Source organism: Gymnoscopelus braueri, assembly GCF_963280865.1.
Source record: "Gymnoscopelus braueri genome assembly, chromosome: 18".
In the NCBI taxonomy this organism is placed as follows: Eukaryota; Metazoa; Chordata; class Actinopteri; order Myctophiformes; family Myctophidae; genus Gymnoscopelus; species Gymnoscopelus braueri.
Window position 1 is genome coordinate 27,801,739 of NC_137618.1, and position 15,433 is coordinate 27,817,171.

Below are 15,433 nucleotides of genomic sequence, written 5' to 3' on the forward strand. Positions count from 1 at the left end.
GTGTGTGTGTGTGTGTGCGTGCATGGGTATAAGTAGTACATAGTGTATGTAGGCGTGCTAAATGCAGTATCCATCACTTCAAACTCTCTGTCGCCTAGTGTTTACTTGACTTCCTTCTTTATCTTGGCACAGCATAGGGAAATGCTTTGACCCAGACCTAGCATGTCTGTTTCAAAGTGAAGCCAACAGTCCTGTACAGTGTTCCTGATTTCACATGGACCACAACATTTATGCAATACTGCACAGTACACATGACAGATATGCAAAAGCAATAAACTGATTTACTTTAAAGCAAATTAATGTCTGTCTTTAGCCAATTCTGTTTAACGCCTACAGGGCCTAGATTGTTTGAGAGAAGGGACAGGACAGGTGGCATGAATTGGTGGTCTGTTTTTGCCCTATGACTGACAAGTATGTAACTGTTTCTCACTCATGGAGTGTGTGTGTGTGTGTGTGTGTGTGTGTGTGTGTGCGCGCACACATGCTTGCACACTGACTTTAAAGTATCGGAAAACATCTGTTTTTGCTGGTTCTCGCCACCAGTAACCATGCACCCCTTACCCCAACATACACACCATGTTTGAACCTCTGAAGATGTATGATCTCTCTCAAACACACATACTTACACGCAAACACAGACAGGAAGGGTGGTCTGTTGTTTCCCTCTCTGATGTTATAATTTACACCTCCCTTGGTAGCCACTATCCCGTACAAAATGATCCTGTCTACATCTGGGACTTAACGTTTCCAAATTTTCACATTGTTATGCATTCAGACTTCAGTTTTGTAAAGCTAGCATTAAATGCATTATTAGGGAGCACTTATAGCAGAATTCTATAAGATAAATTCTATAGCATTTTATGACCAAACCTGATTTATTCTATATTTTTCATGTTTAGCTTTTTTGCGACTTGAAGACTAAATTGACCTACAAAGTGATCAAAAGTTTACGCACACTAAGTTTAACTACATAATATAGTATATTCCTGGCTAATTGCTAGCATCGATGTTCTGCATTATGTTCGCTCTCTACTGCTCCCAGCTGGCGTGTTTGGAGGATAAGACCAACTTCTGGCAACTTGGGGGAAACGAATGGTGTGATGTGGAACATGTCTATGAGACTGTAAAGGGTTGTTATTCCTGCCTGGAGTGAGCTCATAAATCTCTTAACCCCTCCCTCCCTTCTGCTGTTTTTGAGTGGGCAGGCTGCACAGAGCACTGCCAGCACAGTGAAGTCACCCTCGTAGGGTGTAACGTGGGTTTCGGCTGGGTTAATGGGGACAAATTAGGTTGATTACCATCAAATATCTCATTTTTATGTGCCTCTGTCAGTCTGTCTCGCTCTCAGTGCTCTGTCCCCTCAAGGGACATGGAGTAGACATTATTGAACAGAGGAAAATAAACCCTGTAGGCATAATGTTGATCAAACCTAATCACCAGTGTAGAGAGAAGACCTGGTCCTCATTAACACAATCGATGCATTAATTAGCTGTCATTGACTGCCCAACAGACTCAAATGGACTCTAGGTCATGAGAGATAATGGAGATTGGGGGATGTAGGTAGAATATGCCTACCTCGTCTCGGTTTACTGTTCATTTGTTTAGAAGGCCCTTGTTCTTTTCAACATTTTCCTTTTCACCTACACTAAGTAAGGAAGCTTCTTTTCGCTTATATTTTGATTAAATAGTTGTCAATAATTGCAAATGGTTATATACTGTTGCTTCAGTGTAATGCACAAGACAAATTCCTCATTATGTGCAAACATTCCTGGCAATTAAAATAATTCTGATTCTGAAACATGGCTACTATACATATATCACGGTCTGTGCATAAAGTCATCCTTTATGGTGTCATGTTCACAAATGTAAAGGTTTTTCTTCTTCCTTCTTCCATAACAATACAAGGTAATTATTACTATATACTGTAGTCTGTTACAGAGGGAATATGTCACAGTGTCAGGTATGCTATCAATGTGTTTTGTGTGCATTCATTTTCATGTCCCTGATGAAACCTAATGATTGTCTTTTCCCATCTAGCCCATGTCCTCACACCAACGTCAAAGGTTTTTCCTTTCTTTTTTTTGTACTTTGAATTCCTCCTTTTCGGTGTGATTTGGGGTTTTCAGTTTCATGTCCTCCCTCTTGTTTCCTTCATAACTTCCTTTTTATTTATTTTGGTGTTCTTCATTACTTCTCTGCTGCTGTCTCAGCATTTTATCACTTTACGATCAGTGAATTGGAAAACAACCCGCAAAGCAAGGACAAGTAGCACCACACTGCAATTTGCCTTTTGGATGCATCTACCCCCATTGTGATGTGTGTAAGGGAAAGTCAATAACTGACAGTCGTCACTGACATGTTTGGTAACAGTGGAATGCTCACTGTGCTTTTCAATCTTGAGAGGGAAATTCCATTTGACAGCTGTTTTATTTATCTCTCAATAAGACATCAACGATAAAAGCTTACATTTTCAATATAAAGATTTAAAGCAAAGCTCTCTTTCTATCTCTCCCTCTCTCTGTTGCACTTATTTAGAGCTCCCGTGTATTGTTGTCCAACCAGCATGAAATCCTCATTGTTACTAGTACATATCATGTGCCGTGTCAGACCCCCACCATGTCAACATCATTGTCAGAAATATAATCCAGCCAATTTATTGCACATTATTGACTAATTAGGTGTTGACTGCAAACGGCAACTCCTGCAGCAAACACTTTGCTCTGCTCTGGGGTACAGGGATGGAGGACAGAAGCTGTGACAGCTTTTTTTTTGTGGTGGATTAACGTCTCATTGTGATGTAAATGTTTTGTTTAAACTACAGCCTAGTTCCCAGGTCCACTCCAGAGACAGACAATATGAGAAATGGGAGGTTTTCAGACAAGTCCATGTGTGTGTCAGCAGCTTGCACATCACCAGGCCTCTTTGTTGGCATAAACACACTTCCATGCATATGACACCAGGGTGTGCTGCCCTCAGATGGTTGCTCTCACCATGCCAACTGCATGATTTAAGCCAAGTTGTTCAATTGGCCTAGCCCTAGAGCGTTTTGTGACTTAACTCTCACAAATGTTATGTGAATCATAGAAATCATCACAATGTCACATTGCTGTGGTACGGTTTTCCTGTTGTCGAATACATTACTGTTAATCTGCTGTTTAGTGCTAAACAGTACAGTAAAACACAAACATAGATACCCCTCTTCCTTCAATTTGTTATGTTGACATCACTAATGCATACACACTGGGAGTGATGACCTGATTCTTGCAATTGGATGACCTATATATGTCATCAAGATTACATAATATCTGAAATGGGATTGCAAAGTATGTAGTGGCATTCAGAGAAAGACCAAATGATAGAATTCAGTGACTGTAGAAAGTTTCAGTGACTGTATTGTGTGGGCTCATTCCCATAGCTGGTTTAAATCAGGTAATTACATATTGTGAACAGTGGTGTGATTTTCTTTGTCTGCTGTGGTGTGAAATTTCACATTGTAGACAGGAGATCTCAGATTTCTTTTAACATTGCTCCCCCTGTAGGACATTTGGGATATAAACTTTAATTTATTTACCGTCATATTTTCCATTCAATTATTCTACGATTATTATTTATTAATATCACCTCAAGTCATTTGATAAAGGCCTGTCCATATCACATGGAATAGACATGTGAACACAAAATGTGAACATTTCAAATTTAAAGAAATTATGATCCTTGAAAAATGAATTACTTAAATATCCAGGCTTATGCTGCCATCTATTGGATGAAACTTGTCATTAAAAACTTTCTATTTTCAAGGTTTGTACTGTTGGTGACTATTTTATATGAAACCTTATATACATATATATATATATATATATATATATATATATATATATATATATATATATATATATATATATATATATATATATCAACAAATCGACATGAGACATTTACAAATTTATGTTTAAAAAAATATATATATATTATTATGGATTAGTCTGATTAACCACTTGGCCCTCTTCTGTGTTGCACTTTTTTTTTTATTGCATATTTTATAGCAAATTTATATTAATTGATTAAATTGATTAGTTCAATTAACTGTTGCACCCCTACTATGAAATGCAGTAGCCTATGCCACATCTGCTTGGACTGATATAAACTAAGTATGCTTGACTTGGCCTACAGTAGAATCGGTCAGGGAGCAAGTGATTAAAAACTCTTATGTTAAATAAATCTGTAATCTGTCAAATTGCAGACATATAATATGAGTGAATAATGAAGGTCTATTTCAACTTTCAAGTAGAAACGTTAAGCAGGTTAGCCTGAATCCTTAAAATGATGCTCACTGCATGGGGAAGATAAATAAAACTCAAATTCCATACAGAACAAAATAATGATCCTGTGTGTGTGTGTGTGTGTGTGTGTGTGTGTGTGTGTGTGTGTGTGTGTGTGTGTGTGTGTGTGTGTGTGTGTGTGTGTGTGTGTGTGTGTGTGTGTGTGTGTGTGTGTGTGTGTGTGTGTGTGTGTGTGTGTGTGTGTGTTAGACCCAGACCAACAGAGAGAGCAGCACCGCCACCAGTTTGGCTCAAGCCAGTGGCAGGATGTTAGGTCATGGAAGCTGCTCTGTCAGTAGGTACAGTAAAAACCATTTCTGGAACGAAGACCTCATTATTTCCCCTTTGCATCATGTCTCTCTATCCCTCCATCCTCTTTCTATCCACACCCGTTGTGTTTCATGTCCATGTGGGGTTATAACTTCACAGTGGTCACACATGGCCACAGAGACTCTGGACAATAAAACAAGTGTGGCTCCAGAAACATGTTTTGTGTGTGTGTGTGTGTGTGTGTGTGTGTGTGTGTGTGTGTGTGTGTGTGTGTGTGTGTGTGTGTGTGTGTTTGGAATTCCAGTGATTCCAGTAATTATTGCCCACATGTTGCACTTAAGTTGCACCACTGCTCAAGGGAAATCCTCCGAATGATGGTGGATGTATTTTATGGAGCAAAAGGTCAAATATTTTAATCACGTCAGCAGGGATTCTCTCTCACCTCTGACCCAAAGCAAATTAAACTAACCAAACCGGTCCCGTGTGAAGTGTTTCTGTCCTCCTGACCTTGGGAACAACAGTAGGCAATTTTTCAGGGTTGGGGACTTTTAAAATGAAGTCCAGAACAGAGTATCCTATATGCATGAGCTGTGACTGTTCAAAGTCTTTGTCAAAGTGACCTACTTTTGAATGACTCGGCCTTCAAAGTATTTCCGTATTTGTAAAAATAGACACACATTAAATTCTAAATCTAAATTTGTGGTCAAATGTGAATCACCTTGATTCAAGATACAAATGCCTTTGCTTCATTTGGTCTATTAATTGTATTATTGACTTCTATCCACTTGCTTATGCAAACAAAAAGCAACTTCACATTCAGCACAAAAAATAACTATCAAGAGTTGAATCCATGTTGTGTAGGCTATCCAAGAAACAGCTCATATAGGTTCTGCCAAAAACGTAGCCTGTATGCCTGTGCTGTTTTTACTTAAGTAGTTTGTTTATGCATTTAGGCTAACATGGATTCTGCATGCAGGCATAATAGCCTATTATTCACAAACCTACATTCTTTATGTGATTTTTCAACGGGACAAATAATTCTTGTAATGAGTAAATGCTCACTCAAAGCTGTTAGCAATTAGCTTCACTGTATTGGAAAAGACGAAGAGCTCCCTATTAAATTGCAACTGTAATAACGCATGACAATTACTGTGCATGGCTGCATGCAGCAGAGTTTCCACGTGGGGGTGTTGAATGGGAGAGGCACGCTGGGAAGGTACTGCTCATTTCCTGTCAGGTCTGGAACCAATTCAACACCATTTTACCCCCACAGCTTATGTGTTCAATTTCACATAAGCATTTTCAGTCCCCGATTTGAGAGTGCATCAGTGCATGGGAAGAAATGTTGATATTGAAGTTAACCAATAGGGTCTATCAGTTTCTTATATCAAATTGCTGACCATGCGCTAGTTGTCTAGGGAAATAGTTTAATACTTAGGTCTGTTTGCAGATGTTTAACATGGAATTTGATAGTGATTTTGTGAATTGGCAAGATTGACACTATAAGAATGTTGTCCCTGCTCTCTCGCTACAGTTACGCCAATTGAATAAGTTACATAAACAACTAGAAAAAGTGCTCCTCGGAGCACAGGTCTCCGCCAGGTCAGGTAGGTTATTGTTAGCCTCGTGTGGCCAGACTATATTACTGCGTGGATATGAGTCTGGTGCTTATGTGAGGAAGTTCTTTTCCCAGGGGGCGGGATCAAAAGAATGGCTCTGGACGCAATTGGTTAGACCTACAACCAACTACCAATTACAGTCTCCCATATTTGAATACTGGGCCCTGATTGGTCACCCCAGACTTCGGGAGCAGGAAATGGATAAAAAATTTCGCCAGAAACGTACTGTTTTAAAAATGAGTGACTGACTATTATAAACGATACAGAGCCACCTCCCTGACAATATAGCAGAGACAGTTTGTTTATTTCTGACCACAATTCTTATATGAGACGATTCTATGATGACCCAATGTTATTCTCCATAGAGAAATTACTTTACAACCCAGGGGATGGACGCGTGACCTCAGGACTTCTGTACTCTATAGCGCAAAATTTCACGGAAATCGCACGCTATGTTCATGATTTGAGGCATTTTGTTCAAAACGGAGCACTCCTGCAAACTTTGGAAGCCAATCTTAGCCAATCAGGATGGAATATGAAAACTCTGAAAGACCCGTTTCGTTTAATGACTATAGAGATACTGTGTACCGATGTGTGTGATCATGATTGGACAAAATCTGTAGGACTACAGTAAAAAAAAAAATTGGTGCAAAAATTGGCCTCCTGGTGGCGCTATAACAGGCCGATCGGAAAATTTCGGGCCAGAGGTTCTGCTCTGGCATCCAGGGAGTGTGCATGCACAGTTTCATTTGCAAACGGCCCAATGGTGCCTAGCTGGTCACAGACACACATGCACACAAGCACGCTGCACGCACGCACGCACGCACGCATGCGCACACACACACACACACACACACACACACACACGGACAGGGTGCTGCAAAACATGTCTCGCTATGCCTTTCGGCCTGGCGGAGACAATAATCTAGGCCAGTTTAGGCTACACTGGATCATTTCGTACTTTTACCACAGAAAACATAACTGAACGTTGTGTTGCCTAGAAATAGCCAAATGCGCCCGTTTGAAGGGACAGGAAGAGATCAAATTGCTACAAGATATGGCTTGGGCAGAGCGCATGGTCTAATTTTCAACCCAGAATGGGTTAACCGTTAATGATGCGAAATTATATTCTTCATTAAGTTGACAATATTTCACATCTGGAAAAGCCTCCAGCAACATCATGTTCGGGCGACAATGTGTTTTCCAGGTCCCCCCCCCCCCATTCCGTTGAATTCCCTGCCTTGAGCAACGCCACTTACTGGATTGTTTTGGAAGTAGAACACAGCACGGTGAGTGAGTGGAGAGTCAGTCACTATATAAGCAAGGCCATGTCCAGATGAGTTGCATTACACTGTGAACAAGCTTGGCGCAGGGAAACATCTGGCTGAAAGAGAGGAGAGGATCAGAGGACCAAGGACCAAGGATCTGTACCAGGATGCGCTTCTTTTTCTTCCTCTGGGCAGTTGGGTTCCTGCTGAAAGAGGCGCAAGCATGGGGCTTCAGAAATGGAATATTTCATAATTCCATATGGCTTGGTAATATATGTATTTATTAATAACTTTTTGGTGTCAGACAGTGTTCTAAATGTTTGACTAAATGTATTTGCCTCAGAATCCTCATGTAATGGTCATGGTCTTCAATCTCAACATTTTTCAAGATTGTTTTGAGCTACATGCGCGGGCGCACACACACACACACACACACACACACACACACACACACACACACACACACACACACACACACACACACACACACACACACACACACACACACACATTGGGGATGTGTGATCATAATCTTTTTCTGTATGGACTTAATTTGAGTTTTAATTTATCTTTCCCATGCAGTGCACGTGAGCATCATTTTAAGGATTCGGGCTAACCTGCTTAACTTTACTACTTGAAAGTTGAAATAGACCTTCATTTGAGTATAAACAACTCATATTTTGTGTCTGCAATTTGACAGATTACAAACTTAGTGGCAATTGAGTTTAATGTAATCATTTGATCTTTGGCCTTTCTTTATTTCAGTAAAACTAGAAATTAAACTTTCCCTTTTTTCCTTTGGATATATAGACAAATATTAAGGATGAATTGTCATAAATCAGCAATGATCACCCAATATTTTTTTATGATACAGCAGGGGACTCTGCATGTGTTCAAATGTGTCACAGTGGGAGGGGGGCATGTTTATTACTTGATTGAGTGTTGTATGAGACCAGCATAACAACAGGAAATGACTTAATCTTAGCCATGTCCAAATGCATTTAGGCTACATTAAAGGAATAGATATATAAACCAGAACCAACCCCATCTTGTCACTGAGGGATGAGTAATTGATGTAGGAAAGTATTAGAACCTCCTCTTTGTGTCCATACATTAATTCAGAGATCCTAACAACTATTTGTCTTCCACTTATAACATGGGCCTCTGACACTTATTTTGAAGACCATCTGCTTGGTGTTTTATAGAGGTGAGAGAGAGGAAGCCAAATAATATTATACCATATCGTATTTTAAACATTGAATATGAGTTTTTTTTAATAGTTAATATATTTGGCCGTTATTGTCTGTTATTCCTACACATACTGTAAACACCATGTTCCTAACATCTGATGAGAACCTTTCCATGTATATTATGTGTATCACATGTTTTCTGGGTGAAAAGATAATGGATGGCTTGAAATGTTTCATTGATTCATTTGTGTTTCTTGAATTCTGAAAATTGATATAGTAGGGGTGCAACAGTTAATCAAAGTCATCAATTTAATCGATAATTGAAAATGTAAAGGATTTTCATTTTAGACCTTTTTTTCTCTACTTTTGCGCAACACCATTGAAAGACCATTGAAAAAGTAATCGATAGTTGCAGCCCTGATATGCGTAGATTAGAACACAGTAGCTGGAACTAAGTTACGTGAACAGGAATGGTACTGGAACTAAGTTACGTGAACAGGAATGGTACTGGAACTAAGTTATGTGAACAGGAATGGTACTGGAACTAAGTTATGTGAACAGGAATGGTACTGGAACTAAATTATGTGAACAGGAATGGTACAGAAACAATGGTATAGAAATGATTTGGTGAAAAGGCAGATGGCTCCTGTGGTAGCGAGGCACATAGCACAACAGGGGATTGAAGAGGGCAAAGCACTTCAAATGAACAGGTTAACTAGATGAGAATATTGACTTGAGGCTAATTTGGAGCACACTCCGCAAGCTTTGCAAGATCATGCATGCGTGATTAACAAAACAGGCTCAGCAGAAGGCTCCCTATTGAGAAAGCCTAGGTTACGACCATTGCCACAATAGAGAGCAATGTACTGTAATCTGGACTTCTCCATAAACACTCTTGATAGATGTCTCTCCACTATAACTCGATCTTGTATTGTTCCCTGAATGCATTCACACATGCTTGTACTAGGGTCCCTGGAAAGGTTTCTTGAAAGCTGTAAAGCAAAGTGAAATCTTGTATATGTGTATCAGGTTGCTTGGATACAAATCATTGTAGCTGGTACACAATGGGACACCACACAGGCACTGGCAGAGTGTGAGTTCTCTCATGGCATGTGACAGTGGTACACAGCGCACACCTCAGTCTTCACTGAGAGTGTAAAATTGTACAATTTTAAATTAAAGGTACTGTAAAGTGATATTTTTTGGTAAAAATACTGTAAGTCTTAAACATCTGTACAGTATATTCAGCAAGCATTGCTATATATATAGAGTGTTTGTTCAGTAACAGGTCTCCCCATCCAGCATTTTTAGATCGCAATAACAATTTCATCCAGTCAGGAAAGAGAACCCATAGTGAAATTGGAAGAAGAAGAAAATTAGCAGACAAAATTGGAACTTGAACACACATAAGATTGAAGCTGATAAATGATCTTTGTGAGTATCTCTCTCCCAATTGGATGAAATTGGTAATCCACCTGAAAATGTTGCTGAACAAACAATGAAAATGTTGCTGAACAAACACTCGATACAATGATTACTATCGGAATACAGAGCTTTAACTTTATTTTTTACCAAAATATATCACACCTTTAATACTGAGGATTTTACTGTTGGCTGGAAAATGTGTTTCTGTCTACTTTCATCTTACAGAACAGGCTGCTGGAGTGTACCACAGGGAATCACGCAAAGGACGATATCAGCTGACCTATAAAGAGGCCAAGGCTGTCTGCAATTTTGAGGGAGGAAAGCTGGCCTCTTATGAACAACTGGAGGCAGCTCGTCAGATAGGTCTGCACAAACACACACAAACATATGCATGAACTTTGAATCCACTGTATCTCGCATTGGTCTCCAGTCGGATTCTGTCAGTATCACCTCAAACCTGTCCATGAAGTTTATGTAAGCCCATTAGCCCATTGGTTGTCTCACAGTTTGTCTAAGCACATATGTACAGTCAGTAACAAACTGTTTACACCCGCCAGCCTTTAAACTTTGGCAGGAAGGGCTGTGTTTTTCTTGACTTTCTCCCATGAAATGAATCTGTTGGGTCTCATTTCTTCTTACAAGCGTGTTCATGCTCCAAATCCAAATGGGGAGGTCTTTAACCACTTAAACCCTACGTATATACTGAAACCCTATAAACCGTATAAGTCTCCGATCTTCTATTTTCGCCAAAACGTTTGCCCCAGAATGCTAGGGTTCATAGGGTTCATGTGGTTATGGCAACATGATTGAGAATATACTGTATATTTGATGCCTTTGGAATGCTTGTAAAGTGTGTAAAAAGGTTTGATTTGTTCAGGGGCTAGATATTATGGGGCCATGCTGACTGAAGCACTTCTCTGCTCGGCTTGGTGCTCTTCGATGACTCCATGTCAAATGTCAGTGAGCCCCACCAGTATAATACAGGCCTGTTAACACCTGCTTGTGTGGGCAACATTACTGTTCCCATGGCACAGAGATTGATTCCAGGCCTCGGCTCTGGTAAGTTCCACACGCTTGTCAGTGATTACAGCTGAGTTTCCCCATGGCATCTTCCTAGGAGGTCTCCTTTTATCTCAGCTTTTCTAGCTGTGGTCTGCTGATTGTAACTGGACCACAGACACAAAGGAGATCATTACGTAGCCTATGGCCCCAGTTGGCCTCCAATATCAGCATCAACAACATCCTCAAAAGAAGGCTCCTTTTTTCACTGGCATTTTGAGGTCATTTTGAAAGAAAGACGCTGGTTGGTCAGTGAACTGCAATATAATGATTCACTCATGAGAATATCATGAGAATTTGATGTGACAATTGTAATCGTGTCCATTGTGATAATTCTCCAATCTTGTTTTATAGTAATATTATTCAATTTGTTTCTATTTTTCTAGGCTTACATGTTTGTGCAGCTGGATGGTTTGACAAAGGGCGCGTTGGCTACCCCATTGTTAAACCAGGCGCCAACTGTGGCTTTGGTAAGGTTGGCATTATCGACTATGGCTACAGGCTAAACAAAAACGAGAAATGGGACGTGTACTGCTACAACCCAGAAGGTGAGTATATACATTACACATAATGACAAATGCTGTTTTTGGTAATCCTGGGTGGGGGTGTTAGTCGTCCATGAGTGTATGAGATGACTGTGTGATTGTGGTTGAGTCAGAGACAGGGAGAGACGTGAGTGCCACTGGGTGAGGTTAGGGCACACAGGCTCAAGGCAGTAAACAGCGATGTGGTTACACAGTGTCTCCAAGTACAGTATGTTTTCCTTCTGCAGATACAACCTAGCTTCACATTCATCACCACAACTTGAAGTTAAAATGGAAGTACACAATAACAAAATAATGATTTTTAAAAAAATGTGTAGACAAATGATGGGACTACAGAACACAACGTTTTTTTGGTTCAAAACCACAATCTCACTTCCACCCTGAAAGCGATTAACCAACTTTGAGACACAGCTGCTGATAACTGAGAGGCAGGCTGGGGGTGACATAGAACTGTAGCCGTCACCACTGAGTGTTTCTCTACATTCTTTCACATGGAACAAAGTCACGACACCGTTGATTCATTTATTTTCACTGTCCTTGATACTAGATTCCTTACTTGCTAAAACGTATTCACTTGCCCATCCCATTAACCACTCAAGCCCTCTATACTGTGTTGTATAATAGCAAAATGTGCCGTGATGCGACATGTTGTGAGCATATAGATCTACAGTACATAGATAGACCTTGATTCATCTTGTGGGGGAAATTCAGTTGCCAAAGGCAGTACTGCAATAAGAAAATACTGTCCAGATACAGAAAGGGTAGCAACCAATAAATACTTCTGTAGATACTAATAGAAGTGTACATATATATCTTTTAAAGCATACAAAAGATACATAATATTACAAAAAAGCGATCTGCAATTTATTTTAAATTTTGAACGTTTTTTATATGCTCAAAATACAGTAGAGTAGTTGGATGGTTACATTTCTCTCAATTTCATGACATTGTATTTAAATAATATTTCCTTTAATTTTAGCTAAAAAGCGTCTTTTATTTATTCGGACCGAGTCCGAATTTTGCGTATATTCGCATAATCGCCGGTGTGTAATGACCTTTAGGCGGAATTATTTGGAAATTGTGTGAGCCAACCATTCAGTCTTGAGAGACTCATTTTATGGAGATAGTCAACATTTAAATTTGTTTCCTTACTACTTTAATTTATTTTATGTCTCATAAGCAACATTTGGATGGTTTTCAATGTTTGATCTAAGACTGCAGTAGGCCTATGGTTTTAATCATACTCATTAAATAGCCTACAATTATATACTTACCTCTTCCCCCTTTAGCAAATGTAGAGGGAAATAAAGACTTTTGATGTCATTGTCACTAATTTGCACATGTGCTGTTGATTTCTCTCAGTCAACAAAAGGACTTTATTTTCTCCAATTGTGATTCAATTCAGGGCTCACATGCAAGTCATAGACCCAAAACCCAACAACCCTTGGGTTGTACATGAGTACATGAATTCTCATCTTTTGATGTTGATGTTTCCCACAGCCAAGGAGTGCGGTGGTGTGCTGACAGACCAGCAGAAAACCCTTCAGTCTCCTGGCTACCCCGAGGAGTATCAGGACGAGCAGATTTGTTACTGGCATATCCGTGTACGTTATGGCCAGAGGATCCGCCTGTACTTCCTGGAGTTTGACGTGGAGGACGATACATCTTGTCTCGCAGACTACTTGGATGTTTACGACAGCTACGATGACGTCTCTGGTTTTGCTGGGAGGTAAGATTCACTGCCTACTGGGTAGTCTAAATAGAATAGAATGGAACAGATTCAATACAGCTGTCTTTGATTCAGGATTGAAGAGTACACAGTAAAGTCCTCAGTGCTCATTGATCCATTTGTACACTTAAATTAACTCTGAGGATTTTACTTTGCAGAGTTCATGTCATATGTAGGCACCTTCAGAAAGTTAAGCTTTGGGTGAATTGTTCTGATACTCATGTTTATCTATGTTATCTGTTTGCAGGTTCTGTGGTGATTATTTACCAGATGACATCATTAGCACAGGTGAGATCTCATTATATTATTTGTTTTGTTGTGATAGTGCTACTGTCTTTGACTGAATTGATACTGGTCCTGTTTTGTTTCCTCCTTTTATTATCAACAACCTACCTCAGTCTGTCAGACTGCTTTGTTATCCGAGAAATGTGGGCACACTGCTGCACCAGTGGACCATAATAAAAACACAACTTAGAGGCTTGTTACACCAAATGGGACATTTTGGCCAAACGGTGGTGCTAGAGGAAAGGCCATGGAGGCCCCAAAACCAATATATCCTTCAATCTGGCTAGGGCACTGCTTTTAGATTATGAGATATCTTGTGTGCAAAGTTTACATTTTGGCTTGACAACGGGTATGCTAAAGGAAAGGGCATGAAGTAAAATCAGTAGGGCTCATAAGATGAGATAGACCTATATCGATCCCAATTGGGAAATTCAGATGTCGCCACTGCATAAAGCATTTAGCGTTTTTCTCTATATAATGACAGCCCCACTTTGTCTTACCCTGCAGGAAATGTGATGACAATAAAGTTTCTCTCTGACGCTTCAGTCACTGCTGGCGGCTTCAAGCTACAGTACATTGCCTTCAACGCGTCCCTCTTCTCGCAGAATGACACTGACTATTTCACTCAGTTATAACACACTGGTGCTATTCCTGTTGCTAGTGTATATATGATGTTGTTCTTTAACTCATGTAACAAATCTTTGTACTGTATCTAATCAAAGAAACAATGAGAAATAAACAGCCATTGTGTTAAACTTTCTGTCCATTTATTTTCACTGACTACTTGCTTGACAATTATGGTCACACAGCAGAAAAAAGAGAAGCAAAGAAAAACTTGACCATCATTTTATAAATAGCATGAATATTGGGAATTCAATTATGATATTCTGAGACCATTTTTTATAGGGAGAGTGGATGAATATGTTTCTATGCTTGGTCAGGGTCCATTCCCAGACATAGAAACACATTAATTAACAATGCTATTGATTGGAGCTCACTGTTGACAACTTTGTAGTAATAAGTGACAAAAAGAGCACATTAACCACATGAACCTAGCGTCCCTATTCTAGGCATGTCATAATAAAGTGAAGATAGCAGATCAACAAGCTCACAACACATCGCATTACGATTCGTTGTGAGCTTGTAGATCAGCTATTTTTGGTTAAGAGAAGAGTGAAGAGATTTTGTTTAGAGGGACCATGTATAGACCCCTGAGGGAACCTGATCAACAAAGTATATGGGTCTTTAAGTGGTTCAAAAAACCGGAAGAAACCGCTCTATAAGTGGGATCACAATCACAATCAGTTTTACAGAGGACTGTCCTGAATCCCTGGAGCATGGAATGAAATCAAATACTGTAGGTGTATTTGGTCTCCCCATATCTCCAGCTCTTTAATAAACAGAAAATACATTTTGGTGGCAATATGTCAGCCAATCAGGAGAGAGTACCCATTTATCAACTTCAATTTCATAGTGTTACAGTTCCAATCTTGTGCTCATTTGTCTGCTCATTTCTTTGTGTCATCACTTCCAATTGCACTTGTTTAATCTGTATCCTTGTCTGAGTTCTCTATCCTGATTGGATAAAATTGGTATCCTGACCTGAACATGAATTTTCTGTTTAATAAAGAGCTGGAGAGACATGGAGAGACTCCTGTTACTGAGCAAACACTATAGCAAGGAGTACTATCAGAATATAGAGCTATTTGACACTTATTTTAACC

At 39.7% G+C, this 15,433-nt stretch overlaps 1 protein-coding gene across 1 annotated transcript; it reads left to right on the plus strand.

Moving 5' to 3' along the window:
• Window positions 1-7,527: 7,527 nt before the first annotated feature.
• Window positions 7,528-14,446, plus strand: tnfaip6 (tumor necrosis factor, alpha-induced protein 6). Its single transcript, XM_080456921.1, has 6 exons — window positions 7,528-7,743; window positions 10,317-10,454; window positions 11,537-11,698; window positions 13,196-13,424; window positions 13,672-13,712; window positions 14,217-14,446. Exons 1-6 carry the CDS (start codon window positions 7,644-7,646, stop codon window positions 14,342-14,344), a joined length of 798 nt encoding a protein of 265 aa, XP_080313047.1. The 5' UTR covers window positions 7,528-7,643; the 3' UTR covers window positions 14,345-14,446.
• Window positions 14,447-15,433: the final 987 nt, after the last annotated feature.

What these genes read in the sequence shown, in the direction of transcription:
- tnfaip6 (XM_080456921.1), top strand. Translation starts at nt 7,644, where the DNA reads ATGCGCTTCTTTTTCTTCCTCTGGGCAGTTGGGTTCCTGCTGAAAGAG. An exon ending in GGAGGCAGCTCGTCAGATAG is followed by an intron (nt 10,455 to 11,536) that starts GTCTGCACAAAC and finishes CTATTTTTCTAG; the next exon opens with GCTTACATGTTTGTGCAGCT. An exon ending in AGATGACATCATTAGCACAG is followed by an intron (nt 13,713 to 14,216) that starts GTGAGATCTCAT and finishes CTTACCCTGCAG; the next exon opens with GAAATGTGATGACAATAAAG.